Source organism: Apus apus, chromosome Z (genome assembly GCF_020740795.1).
Source record: "Apus apus isolate bApuApu2 chromosome Z, bApuApu2.pri.cur, whole genome shotgun sequence".
Classification (NCBI taxonomy): Eukaryota; Metazoa; Chordata; class Aves; order Apodiformes; family Apodidae; genus Apus; species Apus apus.
The window spans coordinates 59,512,204-59,527,384 of NC_067312.1; the positions used below are offsets into that span (position 1 = coordinate 59,512,204).

General features: G+C 55.3%; 1 protein-coding gene across 1 annotated transcript; it reads right to left on the bottom strand.

Annotated features, from left to right (window-relative positions):
* Positions 1 to 3,349: 3,349 nt before the first annotated feature.
* Positions 3,350 to 9,228, bottom strand: LOC127395845 (uncharacterized). The gene is made up of 10 exons (XM_051643288.1): positions 8,954 to 9,228; positions 8,413 to 8,493; positions 7,319 to 7,429; positions 7,076 to 7,141; positions 6,778 to 6,843; positions 6,317 to 6,418; positions 5,441 to 5,539; positions 4,832 to 4,894; positions 4,013 to 4,154; positions 3,350 to 3,492 (listed from the first exon to the last, which is right to left on the bottom strand). The coding sequence occupies exons 2-10, from the start codon at positions 8,489 to 8,491 to the stop codon at positions 3,465 to 3,467; spliced, it is 756 nt and encodes a 251-aa protein (XP_051499248.1). The 5' UTR covers positions 8,492 to 8,493; positions 8,954 to 9,228; the 3' UTR covers positions 3,350 to 3,464.
* Positions 9,229 to 15,181: the final 5,953 nt, after the last annotated feature.

The window sequence follows — 15,181 nt, forward strand, 5'->3', positions numbered from 1 at the left end:
CACACAGGGGATAGCTCCTCCAAAGTGCGCGCACCTTACAGGGTAAGGTGAGAGATAGATATACAGCTGAAACTCAATTCTGTGTGTAATATTTCTAAGAAACGGTTTACATATTCATTAGTCTCCCGAGAAATCATTTACATAAGGGTCTGCCCATTATTGCATGCGTGTCAAGTCCATGAGGGTCTCCTGCAGCGCCCCATCAGGTGAGGGTGTCCTGCCTAACCTTCAGAAGAAGACTGATGTCAGGACTGGATGGGAGCCGGTGGCTTGGGCAGCGTGGGCTGCACAGGGGGGAGTGTGTGTGCGCACCAAACCATTCCTGCGTTCAACCAGGGAAGGTATGATCCAGCCCAAGCGACCCCTCTTGAACGACACGTTAAACCCCACAATCCAGCGGCCAATCTCGCCAGTGTCTAAAGAATGTGTCAAGGCACCCTGTGGCTACAGAGCAACAGGCGTGTCTCATCGTAGTTGGAATTGTAGTCTCTTTAATGCCAGCATCATGAAGAGGTTTCAGTTTTGGGTGACTTCTCCAGCCTCCTAGATCTGCCGTTAACTGCTTAACGGCTGATCTCCTGCTAAATACCTGCCTTCTGCCTTGCCAGAGCAGGGAGCCCTACCGCTCCCTGCTGCTGCTCCGTGCCTCTGCTGGGGAGGGGCTCTTTGATCTCTGCAGATGACCTTTCCGGGCTGCTCGAGTGCAACCTACCTACCCGTGTGTCCCACCTGCAGGGAAGGACGGCCTCTGACTCAGCAAGAGTCAGAGGACAATTAGCGCTCGTTCCCAGAGCCCAAGGCCGCTGTTTGCACTCAGCACGGCCAGGACAAAGCCCTGTCCTAGGAGTCGGCGTCCAGCCAAGTAAAGTTCAGCTGCACGTGTGCAAGATGGTGGTGGTGGCCGGTGCCTGCTGCCAGGAGACACCCAGTAGGCAGATGGCAGGGCCAGGAGGCAGTCCTTCCCAGCCTGTTGGTGCCAGCGGCATCCCTGTGTGTGGCACGAAGTGAGGAAAGGGCAGGAGCTTGTTGTGAAAACATACCCCGAGTTGCGTTTTGGGGAGCCAGGCAGGAATGTGGCCACCACCTCTTCCCTCCCTGCCACGGGCGGCAAGTTCTGAACTCGGCCTGAGCAACAGGCAGGGGAGGCGAGGGTGGGTGAGGTGACCCCACTGGGCCAATCCCAGCGCTCTGGCCCATGGTGCTGGCTGGCTAACGGCTCCTCAGAGCACCCTGCTCCGCCTGGGGCACTGGGCCCAGCTGTGTCCCCGTCAGAGCTGCGGCAAAACCAGCTTCCCCTCCTGCCCGCTCTGTCCTCCGCGTCTCCTGCTCGGAGGGTGTGCGGCTGCCGCAGGATTTCCCGCGGGACGAGTTGCCGTTGCCACGGCCCTGAGGCTCTGGGAGCCCATGGCAGGGCCCCAGCAGGCGCGTGGCTGCCACAGTGTGGGGCAGAGAACAAGCAAAGGCACCAGGGGAAGGGGCAGAAAGCAGCATCCAGAGACTGTGTCAGGGGAAGACAAATTTATTTCCCTTGCCTTGAAGCAGGTGTTGCTGCAGCCCTGCCAGTGCTAACGGCGGCACGGGCCCTTCTAGGGTGGGGAAGAGTGAGGTCAGCTGGGGCCCCTCTTCCTGTCCTGGGGGCGCTGGAGCCGCCCAGGCGAGCACTCCCTGCCCCGGGCAGAGGGGGCACCTGTGGCCGCTGCCCCCCGGGAGCCTGCAGAGCTGCGGGAGCTACCGCCAGGCAGCTGCTGGGGCGGTTTCGTGGCGCAGCCTCTTGCAGGGCACGGGACAGTCTGGGAGGCTGGGGGCTCCTCTCTTTGGGGGGCACCGGGCCTTCCCAGGTGAGCACTCCATGCTCTGGGCAGAGAAGGCCCCTGTGAGTTTGGTTAATGCTCTGTTTCACATCCTCACCTCTTGAACCTCCTGGCTTCCAACAGCGCCAGAGCTGCCACCCACATGGATGGGCCTGAACCACCCCCTGCCCTCAGAACTGCCCCTGGCTCGCCCCTCTCTCCCAGGAAAGCTCTTTTTGGACACTGAGCGTTTGCTGAGCCCAAGCCCAAACCTGGGCTGTCTTTGTGGGGGAGGGAAAGAACTCATTCCATCTCCACTGCCTCGTCAAGAGCTAATTTATTCTGTTACAACTTATTGATTATTAAGTTTTGTTACCTCTTTGTTAGGTGTTAAGAGTTGTTATCTCACCTCTTCTTTAGGTGCCTGCCATTTCCTTCAATACCCTCTAACTTCTGGAAATGGTACAGACCAAACTTCCAGGCTGGGAGGTAGCAATACATCAACTTGTCCTAAAAGCTGTTGTTGTGGTTTGATTGCGGCAGAAACTAAACACCACCCAGCTGCTCAACCACTCCCCCTTTTCCCGTGGTGGGATAGGAGAGGAATAGGAACAGAGAACAAGAAACTTGTGGGTTAGGATAATAATAGCTTAATAATTAAAACCAAATAATAACTGTAACAGTAACAATAATAACAATAGCAATAATAGCTTGCAGCCCAGAGCAACTGCATCCTGGGCTGCACCAAAAGAAGTGTGGCCAGCAGGGCCAGGGAGGTGATTCTGCCCCTCTGCTCTGCTCTGGTCATACCCCACCTGGAATACTGTGTACAGTTCTGGTGCCCTCAGCACAGGAAAGGCATGGAGTTGTTGGAGAGGGTCCAGAGAAGGACCATGGAGGTGGTCCGAGGGCTGGAGCACCTCTGCTATGAAGACAGGCTGAGAGACTTGAGGCTGTTCAGCCTGGAGAAGAGGAGGTTCTGGGGGAAATTTACAGCAACTTCCAGTGCCTGAAGGGGCTAAGGAAAGCTGGGGAGGGGCTTCTCACCAGAGAGGGTAGTGACAGGACAAGGGAGGTGTCTCTGCTATGGCAGGGAGGTTGGAACCTGATGATCTTCAAGATCCCTTCCAATCCTAAGTGTGGTAGCTGTGACACAGACTCCAGTGCGAGAAGCAATCAAATCATTTATTATGAGAAAAAATGCTCCCCTATGTACATTTACAGTGGGAACTGAGAAATAAGCCTGGGTACAAAGAATGTAAGCAGCATTCACAACTGCTCCTTGGCACATACACAGTCCTTGGGTTTCCAGGATGTAGCCAGTCACGCACCAGACGCACGATAAACAGTGTTCTGATTTTTGTCAACATTCACAGTGTTGTTCATAACAAGCCCTGGCTCTTAGCTGGTCTCATATTGTTTTATCTACTTCTTTACAGATAGAGGAGGCCCCTTTTCATTTCCCATGGCTATTCTCCACACCTAACCATTCTATGATTCTATTATTCTAATAATAATAACAACAATAGCAATAACAACAACAGTAACAATAGCAGTAACAACAACAATAACAATAACAATAACTATAAGCAGGTGTCCACATGTGCCTGGCAGAGACCAGCAGTTGGCAGCCCTGGTGACAATGGCAACTCCCAGTCCTCTCAGTCTGTCCTCTTACAAGAGCATAGCCAGCTGCCTAACCCTGTGGAGAGAAAGACCATTCACGTGCTGAGGAGAGGTGTGCTGGTGGTGCTGAGGGGCAGATGGAACAGCCTCTCTCTTCTCCAAAGCAAGGCAGAGAGCTGGGGAGGTCTCTCACCACAGCCTCAGTTGCTAGGACACCTTGGCTGAGGTGAACATCTGGCATTTATGGCACCAGCTAACAGGGTGATTTCTGCTGGCAGCTTCCCCTTGCAGTTCTCATTGCCTAAGGCAATGCCACCCCTTGCTGTTCTTAGTTTCTGACTTTGCTCTGCCTCTGTTGCTGGGTCTGTTCTTGTCAGGGCTGGGTCACTTTTCTCTAACACTTGCCAAGTCAGAAGGGGTTTCAGAAGAGTGCCCATGAGCGGAAGGGCAAGTTAAAGCCTCTTACAGCAGAAACCCTGCGGGAGTCTAACCAGGGACTAACTAGGCATTCCAGAATATCCAGCCTCTACATGCTTCCTGGCTCATTGCAGCCACCTAATGCAGAGGTTTGGAAAAAAACCCTCCCAACAACTCACTCTTTTCGGTGCTTGCACAGACAGGTTATGCACAACAACCACCACAGCACCAGGAAGACCAAGAATCCCACAGCACCGATGATGAAGTAGGTCCAGACCGAAGTAGACTTTCCTGCATTTGACTTTTTCTTCCCATCCATGCCTGGAGGAAGAAGAATTCTGCACGTTAGTGTGAACACTATGAGTAATCTCACAGGAGCTCTGACGTTGCCAGGACATGTTCTCCCACTTGGTTGGCATCTCTGACCCAGTGAACGTCCTGGGGCTGTAACATTTCCGCGCCTTCAGCAGCAACAAAGGAAATGCCCCAAGCCCTTGAAAATCAAGGCACTCTGCAGCCTCTCTTTCTCCTCTCAGCTTTGTTGACACTCTGGGATGGCTGTAACCCAGTGGTCCCGGCGTCACAGGTTTGCCCCCCTTTCTTGGCCCTCCCTCCCATGTGCGCACGGTTTCTTCTGTGCTCACCCCCTTCACTCTGTGCCACCTCCCAGCGCTGCTGCCCAGAGGCTCCCTGAGCCTTTGGGACAGGTTGTCCCACTGAACAGACCTCATGAGGCCAGAGGGAGACACATGGGGAGCACAGCAATGTGACCACTTGCTCCTTTGAGCAACAGGGACCAAAACTCTCCCTGTGGCAGGCAGGGCCAGCTCCAGCTCTCCCTCCCCAGCCCCACACCCACACCCTGGGGGGACGCAGTCAGGCCCTCTCAGGAGACACCTGAACCTTGCTCTCTCTTCTCCAGCAAGGACACCGCTTGCTTGCCCCTAGTTTGCAGGGCTTCTCTCCCACTTGAGGCCCCCTGAAAGACTGCTCAGTACCTGGATTCTTTCCCGAAAATTCGTATCTCCTGGCCTGGCGGGATTCCTTGAGGCTGGACAGCACTGCCAACATCAAAGAGAGGTAAAGCCTCAGCATGGCTCAGGCACAGAGGATGCAGGAGGACAGTGCAGGTTCCCTCCAAGCCCGTGCCTGATCCATCAGGGAATCCCTTTGGAGATGGGTTCCTAGGAGGGATCCACCTCTGTTGTGCCTGGGCAGAGGGATTCATGGCAAGCGCTGGGATGCAGGTGCTGAGGGAGTTACATGCCATGAAGAGCCCCGTTTCCCATCATCTGCTGAACCTGGTGCAGATGGCCTGCTTCCCAAAACTGCCAAGTTCTGAAATTCTGAGGAACAGGGGGTGGTGGGCATCGCACTGCATCCCCAGAGGGTCCCCAGCCTCTCTCTGGCACATGAACAGCAAGAACCTCCACAGCAAGAGCTGACAGCCACCCTCGGAGAGCCCTTCCTGGCTGCTTTGAGAGCACTGTCTGTGTGCTCGTGGTTGGGCTGCTGACATGCTGGGCAGGGGAGGGCACCCAGGGAAGAGCCTGCAGACATGCAGTGCCTGTGACTGATGATACTGGGTGACCCAGGGCAGTAGTTACCTGGCTTGTCTGCTGACAAGCCTGACTCATCTGCTCCTCTTCCTTCAGCAGAGACTGAACCTGACTGATCTTCCTCCTCCACACCCTCACGTTTGGTCTCTTGAGGAAGACAGTGAGAAAGACATTTTAATTATTAGTAACCGCTCCTCAGCAGCAGCACACCATCTTCAGGAGCCAACACACATGCTGGATAATGCTTAGGAACATAGCCAGGGCATTTGGGGGTGCAGCTTGTCACCAGTCCAAACAATGTGTCATTCATGGAAAACACTGAAGAGCTGGACACTCTGCAGCTAAACCATCCTAGGCTGAATTCACAGCTCTTCATTTCAGCTGCCTTCAAGCTGGGTGTCTGGCCTCAAGCTGCATGTCCAGCTGTCCTCTGTCCTTGACTCCAAGGAGTCACCCAGAGTCCTCAAACATCATGCAGAAACACAGGGCAGGAGCTGGTGATGAAGCTGGGGCTGTTCCCATCCTGGCCAGGGCCTCCTGCAGCCCCACATAGCATGCTGCTGCTGGTGGGCTCCCAAGCTGCCTACACAACCTCTCCCCCCCCAGGGCACTCTCCCCTCTGTCAACTGGCAGCACAGCGTGAGCACCGCCGGCTCTGCCAGCTGGACACCACTGCCTGCCACAAACAGATCTGGCCAATGATGGTGTCACTGGGGCAGCAGCTGTCCCTCGACTCAGCTCCAGCCACAACTGGCAGCAGAGTCTGCAGCTCACCAGCAAGGCATGAATGACACTGAGTGTCAGGGCAGCCAGGCTCTGACCAACCCCTTTCTGCTCAGGCAGGCTATGGCTTCTGCACACATGGATCTGCACACATGCAAATCAGCTTCCCAAGTCTCCTGCTTAAGAGAGAGAGATGCCCACCATATGCTGCCTTCTCCAATATTTCCAGGACGTCCTTCAGTCCTCCTGGTGGATGCCCAGAGTGTTTCCCCTCAGGGGAACTGTGACTAGCTTCTTGAGGACCTTAAAAGAAAGTATTAAGTTAAACTTCTCACTAACAAAAATCTTGGAAACGAGAGCATGGGCTGTGAAGTCAGCCAAGACTGCTTGCTGACCCCCAGGATGTGAGGTGACCACCAGTGCAGGATCCAGCTGAGGAGATGGAGTGGGAGCCCCATCTGCAACCAAATACTGACATGAAGTTTCATCATATATTGTGCTAGACACAGAGATAGAATCCAGCCAGTCACTCAGAGGGCAGCAGCAGTTGTGTGGTCCTCTCACCCGCAAGAGGCTCCTTGCCCGCATTTGGGCTTGGAGCTGGCAGCTCCCGAAGGAAGCAGAAAGCCAGGACTTAGCCTGCAGGTGTCCAAGCACCTCACCTGTGTCTCCTTGGTGCTGAGGCTTCTCTGGCACAGAGGTCGGGTGGCCACAGCCTGCAGTCACAGCTGGAAAGACATGCCAGGACAGATTGTGACCTACTTCTGTCTTGCTCAGCCCTCTGCAGGGACTAGAGGGGAGCAGGTAATGCCATGGCCCTTAGCTGTAGGGGGAGATTTCCAAAGCCCCCCAAGCACTTCCCCCACTTGCCACCACCTCCGGAGGGCAGGGCTTGGAGCTGGCAACTCCCGAAGGAAGCAGAAAGCCAGGACTTAGCCTGCAGGTGTCCAAGAACCTCACCTGTGTCTCCTTGGTGCTGAGGCTCCTCTGGTGTAGAGGTCGGGTGCCCACAGCCGCCAGTCACAGCTGGAAAGACATGCCAGGACAAAGAGAGCTGGGCAAGGCAGAGCAGCCCAGGCCACAGCACTGAACCCCACACAGTGCCCCTCTGCTCTTCTGCTGCTCTGAGCACACACCCAGCAAACAATAAGTTCCTTTTCCCAGCAACTGAAGAGGAAAAGCCCCTTCCCTCTAGAGACATACCTGTGGGACTGCCATGAGGTTCCTCTGGCACAGCTTCCTCTGATACAGGCTCCTCTGGCACAGGTTCCTCTAGCTCAGCTTCCTCTGGCTCAGAGGCTGGGTGGCCATGGTCTGCAGGTACAGCAGGAAAGACATGCCAGGACAGATTGTGATCTACCTCTGTCACAAACACTCTTCTAAAGCTCCAAGCCTCCCTTGCAGAGCCCACAGCCCTGGATCCAGCAGCAAAGCTTCGTTTCAGGGGGCCACAGAGGAACCACTCGGTGCCCCTCTGCTGCAGGCTCTGTCCAAAGCCTCAGGGAGAGCATCTTGCCCAGCATCCTAGTTAGTGCCCAAAGCATCACTTGGAGGGCCAAAGCCTCCTTTTCAGGCATCATCTCCTCATTTCAGTGTCTAAACTCTCTTTTCAGGCTCCAGAGCCTCAATTTAGCGTCCCAATGCTCTGCTACTTTGGCTGCGTCCTCGATTTAGTGTCCAAAGCCCTATTTTCAGTTTCCAAATGCACATCTTTGGGCTCCCAAGTGGTGTTTTGAGAGTCCAGCCAGACTTTTAATGTGAAAGCCACCTCTGCAGATTAGAAACCCTCCTTCTGATGCAAAAAATGCCTATGTTAGGGCTGCAAGTCCCTTTCAGAGTGTCCAAAGCTTGGATTCTAGGGTTGAATGTCTCCTTTCTAGGCTTTTCTAGGGTCCACAGGCTCATTTTCAGGACCAAATACTCTTGTTGAGTTTCCAAAACCCAATTTTTAGAAGTTAGTCTGCAACTGGGAGGGCTCAAAGCTTCATTCTAAGGGCCCAAACACTCACGTCAAGGGCTCAAAGCCTCATTTTAGGCTCCAGACTCCTCATGGAGCCTACCAAGCCCCATCTGCACCAAAATACCCATAAGAAGTGTTCATCATACACTGTGATACACACTGTGGTAACTGAACAGCAGAACACAGGAGGCAATCACGCCACCACCTGGCACAGCCAAGGCAGGTCTGTGTTCTCTCACCCACAAGAGGCTCCTTGCCCACATTTGGGCTTGGAGCTGGCAGCTCCCAAAGGAAGCAGAAAGCCAGGACTTAGCCTGCAGGTGTCCAAGCACCTCACCTGTGTCTCCCAGCTTGGCATCTTTGTGCCCATGTCCTGAAGCCACCTGAGAATCTGGGTGCCCTTGATCAGAAGCCATGCCTGTAAAAAAGGAGCAGAGCAGAGCAGATCCCATGAAATCTTCCTGGCCACTGTTCAGATCTGAAGGGCAAGAATGCAGCTCAAAGGCAGGATTGCGCCAGGGCACTTGTCTCTCCCCTCCGCTCCACAGCATCGGGCAGACACCTCCTGGGTGCCTGGACCACACTGGCCCAAAACAAAGCCTGCCTGGAGCTGCCGGGAGAAAGGACTCCATGGAGCTCAGCCCGGCTCCAGGCTCCAGCCCAACCAGCCCGCTGGCTTTGCGGCAGGCCCTGGAAGCAGCGCAGGGTGGGAGAGGCTGGCAAAGGCAGCTGGGCAAGGCAGAGCAGCCCAGGCCACAGCACTGAGCCCCACCCAGTGCCCCTCTGCTCTTCTGCTGCTCTGAGCACCCACCCAGCAAACACAAATGTCCTTTTCCCAGCAACTGAAGAGGAAAAGCCCCTTCCCTCCAGTGACATACCGGTGGGACTTCCATGAGGCTCCTCTGGCACAGCTTCCACTGACACAGGCTCCTGTGGCTCAGCTTCCTCTGGCACAGGCTCCTCTGGCACAGCTTCCTCTGATACAGGCTCCTCTGGCACAGGTTCCTCTAGCTCAGCTTCCTCTGGCTCAGAGGCTGGGTGGCCATGGTCTGCAGGTACAGCAGGAAAGACATGCCAGGACAGATTGTGATCTACCTCTGTCACAAACACTCTTCTAAAGCTCCAAGCCTCCCTTGCAGAGCCCACAGCCCTGGATCCAGCAGCAAAGCTTCATTTCAGAGGGCCACGGAGGAACCACTCGGTGCCCCTCTGCTGCAGGCTCTGCCCAAAGCCTCAGGGAGAGAATCAACCCAGCATCCTAGTTAGAGCCCAAAGCCTCACTCGGAGGGCCAAAGCCTCCTTTTCAGGCATCATCTCCTCATTTCAGTGTCTAAACTCTCTTTTCAGGCTCCAGAGCCTCATTTTTAGCGTCCCAATGCTCTGCTTCTTTGGCTGCGTCCTCGATTTAGTGTCCAAAGCCCTATTTTCAGTTTCCAAATGCACATCTTTGGGCTCCCAAGTGGTGTTTCGAGAGTCCAGCCAGATTTTTAATGTGAAAGCCACCTCTGCAGATTAGAAACCCTCCTTCTGATGCAAAAAATGCCTATGTTAGGGCTGCAAGTCCCTTTCAGAGTGTCCAAAGCTTGGATTCTAGGGTTGAATGTCTCCTTTCTAGGCTTTTCTAGGGTCCACAGGCTCATTTTCAGGACCAAATACTCTTGTTGAGATTCCAAAACCCAATTTTTAGAAGTTAGTCTGCAATTGGGAGGGCTCAAAGCCTCATTCTAAGGGCCCAAACACTCACGTCAAGGGCTCAAAGCCTCATTTTAGGCTCCAGACTCCTCATGGAGCCTACCAAGCCCCATCTGCACCAAAATACCCATAAGAAGTGTTCATCATACACTGTGATACACACTGTGGTAACTGAACAGCAGAACACAGGAGGCAATCACGCCACCACCTGGCACAGCCAAGGCAGGTCTGTGTTCTCTCACCCGCAAGAGGCTCCTTGCCCACATTTGGGCTTGGAGCTGGCAGCTCCCAAAGGAAGCAGAAAGCCAGGACTTAGCCTGCAGGTGTCCAAGCACCTCACCTATGTCTCCCAGCTTGGCATCTTTGTGCCCGTGTCCTGATGCCACCTGAGAATCTGGGTGCCCTTGATCAGAAGCCATGCCTGTAAAAAAGGAGCAGAGCAGAGCAGATCCCGTGAAATCTTCCCGGCCACTGTTCAGATCTGAAGGGCAGGAATGCAGCTCAAAGGCAGGATTGCGCCAGGGCACTTGTCGCTCCCCTCCGCTCCACAGCATCGGGCAGACACTTCCTGGGTGCCTGGACCACACTGGCCCAAAACAAAGCCTGCCCGGAGCTGCCGGGAGAAAGGACTCCATGGAGCTCAGCCCGGCTCCAGGCTCCAGCCCAACCAGCCCGCTGGCTTTGCGGCAGGCCCTGGAAGCAGCGCAGGGTGGGAGAGGCTGGCAAAGGCAGCTGGGCAAGGCAGAGCGCCCCAGGCCACAGCACTGAGCCCCACCCAGTGCCCCTCTGCTCTTCTGCTGCTCTGAGCACCCACCCAGCAAACACAAATGTCCTTTTCCCAGCAACTGAAGAGGAAAAGCCCCTTCCCTCCAGTGACATACCGGTGGGACTGCCATGAGGCTCCTCTGGCACAGCTTCCACTGACACAGGCTCCTGTGGCTCAGCTTCCTCTGGCACAGGCTCCTCTGGCACAGCTTCCTCTGGCTCAGAGGTCGGGTGGCCATGGTCTGCAGGTACAGCAGGAAAGACATGCCAGGACAGATTGTGATCTACCTCGGTCTTCCTTAGCCCTCTGCAGGGACTGGAAGGGTTGGCAGGTAATGCTGCAGCCCTTAGCCGTGGGGGTAGATTTCCAAAGCCCCCCAAGCACTGCCCCCACTTGCCACCACCTCTTAAGGGCAGGGCTCCCTCAGGGGAGACAGAGGCTCAGCCCGCACTAAGGAGGCTTTGGGGCTCCCAGCTCCTCACTGAGCTGACACAGCCTCAGTTCCTTCATCTCCAAAGCCTCCTGCTGAGCCTCCAAGACCCCTTCTGAGGGTGGTGCAAAAGCATCATTTCAGGGCGCAGACCCTCATCTCAGGCTTCACAGCCTCATTCTCAAACACAAAGCCCCATTCCTGGGGCCCAAACCCTCCTTTGGACAGCCCAGACTCGCCCTGAAGGGGGCTCAAACCCTCTTCTACAGCTCCAAGCCTCCCTTGCAGTGCCCACAGCCCTGGATCCAGCAGCAAAGCTTCATTTCAGGGGGCCACAGAGGAACCACTCAGTGCCCCTCTGCTGCAGGCTCTGTCCATAGCCTCAGGGAGAGCATCTGGCCCAGCATCCTAGTTAGAGCCCAAAGCCTCACTCGGAGGGCCAAAGCCTCCTTTTCAGGCATCATCTCTTCATTTCAGTGTATAAACTCTCTTTTCAGGCTCCAAAGCCTTATTTTTAGGGTCCCAATGCTCTGCTTCTTTGGCTGCATCCCCGATTTAGTCTCCAAAGCCCCGTTTTCAGTTTCCCAATGCAAATCTTTGGGCTCCCAAGTGGCGTTTCGAGAGTCCAGCCAGACTTCTAATGTGAAAGCCACCTCTGCAGATTAGAAACCCTCCTTCTGATGCAAAAAATGCCTATGTTAGGGCTCCAAGACCCCTTCAGAATGTCCAAAGCTTGGATTCTAGGGTTGAATGTCTCCTTTCTACGCTTTCCTAGGGTCCTCAGGCTCATTTTCAGGACCAAATACGCATGTTCAGCTTCCAAAGCCAAATTTTTAGAAGTTAGTCTGCAATTGGGAGGGCTCAAAGCCTCATTTTAGGCTCCAGACTGCTCATGGAGCCTATCGAGCCTCATCTGCACCAAAGTACCCATAAGAAGTGTTCATCATACACTGTGATACACACCGTGGTAACTGAACAGCAGAACACAGGAGGCAATCACGCCACCACCTGGCACAGCCAAGGCAGGTCTGTGTTCTCTCACCCACAAGAGGCTCCTTGCCCACATTTGGGCTTGGAGCTGGCAGCTCCCAAAGGAAGCAGAAAGCCAGGACTTAGCCTGCAGGTGTCCAAGCACCTCACCTGTGTCTCCCAGCTTGGCATCTTTGTGCCCATGTCCTGATGCCACCTGAGAATCTGGGTGCCCTTGATCAGAAGCCATGCCTGTAAGAAAGGAGCAGAGAGAGCAGATCCCGTGAAATCTTCCCGGCCACTGTTCAGATCTGAAGGGCAGGAATGCAGCTCAAAGGCAGGATTGCGCCAGGGCACTTGTCACTCCCCTCCGCTCCACAGCATCGGGCAGACACTTCCTGGGTGCCTGGACCACACTGGCCCAAAACAAAGCCTGCCCGGAGCTGCCGGGAGAAAGGACTCCATGGAGCTCAGCCCGGCTCCAGGCTCCAGCCCAACCAGCCCGCTGGCTTTGCGGCAGGCCCTGGAAGCAGCGCAGGGTGGGAGAGGCTGGCAAAGGCAGCTGGGCAAGGCAGAGCGCCCCAGGCCACAGCACTGAGCCCCACCCAGTGCCCCTCTGCTCTTCTGCTGCTCTGAGCACCCACCCAGCAAACACCAAGGTCCCTTTCCCAGCAAATGAAAAGCTCCTTCCCTCCAGTGACATACCGGTGGGACTGCCATGAGGCTCCTCTGTCACAGCTTCCTCTGGCTCAGAGGTCTGTTGGTCACAGCCTGCCGTCACAGCTGGAAAGACATGCCAGGACAGATTGTGATCTACCTCTGTCTTGCTCAGCCCTCTGCAGGGACTGGAAGGGTTGGCAGGTAATGCTGCAGCCCTTAGCTGTGGGGGGAGATTTCCAAAGCCCCCCAAGCACTGCCCCCACTTGCCACCACCTCTGCAGGGCAGGGCTCCCTCAGGGGAGCCAGAGACTCAGCCTGCACTAAGGAGGCTTTGGGGCTCCCAGCTCCTCACTGAGCTGACACAGCCTCAGTTCCTTCATCTCCAAAGCCTCCTGCTGAGCCTCCAAGACCCCTTCTGAGGGTGGTGCAAAAGCATCATTTCAGGGCGCAGACCCTCATCTCAGGCTTCACAGCCTCATTCTCAAACACAAAGCCCAATTCTTGGGCCCAAACCCTACTTTGGGCAGCCCAGACTCCCCCTGAAGGGGGCTCAAACCCTCTTCTACAGCTCCAAGCCTCCCTTGCAGTGCCCACAGCCCTGGATCCAGCAGCAAACTTCGTTTCAGGGGGCCACAGAGGAACCACTCGGTGCCCCTCTGCTGCAGGCTCTGTCCAAAGCCTCAGGGAGAGCATCTGGCCCAGCATCCTAGTTAGAGCCCAAAGCCTCACTCGGAGGGCCAAAGCCTCCTTTTCAGGCATCATCTCCTCATTTCAGTGTCTCAATTCTCTTTTCAGGCTCCAGAGCCTCATTTTTAGCGTCCCAATGCTTTGCTTCTTTGGCTGCATGTCTGGTTTAGTGTCCAAAGCCCCGTTTTCAGTTTCCCAATGCACATCTTTGGGCTCCTAAGTGGCGTTTCGAGAGTCCAGCCAGACTTCTAATGTGAAAGCCACCTCTGCAGATTAGAAACCCTCCTTCTGATGCAACAAATACCTATGTTAGGGCTCCAAGACCCCTTCAGAGTGTCCAAAGCCTGTATTCTAGGGGTGAATATCTCCTTTCTAGGCCCTTCTAGGGTCCACAGTCTTATTTCCAGGACCAAACACTCATGTTCAGCTTCCAAAGCCAAATTTTCAGAAGTTAGTCTGCAATTGGGAGGGCTCAAAGCCTCATTCTAAGGGCCCAAACACTCATGTTGAGGGCTCAAAGCCTCATTTTAGGCTCCAGACTGCTCATGGAGCCTATCGAGGCTCATCTGCACCAAAATACCCATAAGAAGTGTTCATCATACACTGTGATACACACTGTGGTAACTGAACAGCAGAACATAGGAGGCAATCACGCCACCACCTGGCACAGCCAAGGCAGGTCTGTGTTCTCTCACCCGCAAGAGGCTCCTTGCCCACATTTGGGCTTGGAGCTGGCAGCTCCCAAAGGAAGCAGAAAGCCAGGACTTAGCCTGCAGGTGTCCAAGCAGCTCACCTGTGTCTCCGAGCTTGGAATCTTCGTGCCCATCTCCTGATGCCACCTGAGAATCTGGGTGCCCTTGATCAGAAGCCATGCCTGTTATAAAGGAGCAGAGAGAGCAGATCCCGTGAAATCTTCCCGGCCACTGTTCAGATCTGAAGGGCAGGAATGCAGCTCAAAGGCAGGATTGCGCCAGGGCACTTTGTCGCTCCCCTCCGCTCCACAGCATCGGGCAGACACTTCCTGGGTGCCTGGACCACACTGGCCCAAAACAAAGCCTGCCCGGAGCTGCCGGGAGAAAGGACTCCATGGAGCTCAGCCCGGCTCCAGGCTCCAGCCCAACCAGCCCGCTGGCTTTGCGGCAGGCCCTGGAAGCAGCGCAGGGTGGGAGAGGCTGGCAAAGGCAGCTGGGCAAGGCAGAGCAGCCCAGGCCACAGCACTGAGCCCCACCCAGTGCCCCTCTGCTCGTCTACTGCTCTGAGCACCCACCCAGCAAACACCAAGGTCCCTTTCCCAGCAAATGAAAAGCTCCTTCCCTCCAGTGACATACCGGTGGGACTGCCATGAGGCTCCTCTGGCACAGCTTCCACTGACACAGGCTCATCTGGCTCAGCTTCGTCTGGTTCAGCTTCCTCTGGCACAGAGGTCGGGTGGCCATGGTCTGCAGGTACAGCAGGGAAGACATGCCAGGACAGATTGTGATCTACCTCTGTCTTGCTCAGCCCTCTGCAGGGACTGGAGGGGGCAGGTAATGCCGCGGCCCTTAGCCGTGGGGGGAGATTTCCAAAGCCCCCCAAGCACTGCCCCCACTTGCCGCCACCTCTGGAGGGCAGGGCTCCCTCAGGGGAGCCAGAGACTCAGCCTGCACTAAGGAGGCTTTGGGGCTCCCAGCTCCTCACTGAGCTGACACAGCCTCAGTTCCTTCATCTCCAAAGCCTCCTGCTGAGCCTCCAAGACCCCTTCTGAGGGTGGTGCAAAAGCATCATTTCAGGGCGCAGACCCTCATCTCAGGCTTCACAGCCTCATTCTCAAACACAAAGCCCCATTCCTGGGGCCCAAACCCTCCTTTGGACAGCCCAGACTCGCCCTGAAGGGGGCTCAAACCCTCTTCTACAGCTCCAAGC

What these genes read in the sequence shown, in the direction of transcription:
- LOC127395845 (XM_051643288.1), bottom strand. Translation starts at nt 8,491, where the DNA reads ATGGCTTCTGATCAAGGGCACCCAGATTCTCAGGTGGCTTCAGGACAT. An exon ending in CTTGTCAGCAGACAAGCCAG is followed by an intron (nt 4,895 to 5,440) that starts GTAACTACTGCC and finishes TGATGTTGGCAG; the next exon opens with TGCTGTCCAGCCTCAAGGAA. An exon ending in ATTTTCGGGAAAGAATCCAG is followed by an intron (nt 4,155 to 4,831) that starts GTACTGAGCAGT and finishes TTCTTCCTCCAG; the next exon opens with GCATGGATGGGAAGAAAAAG.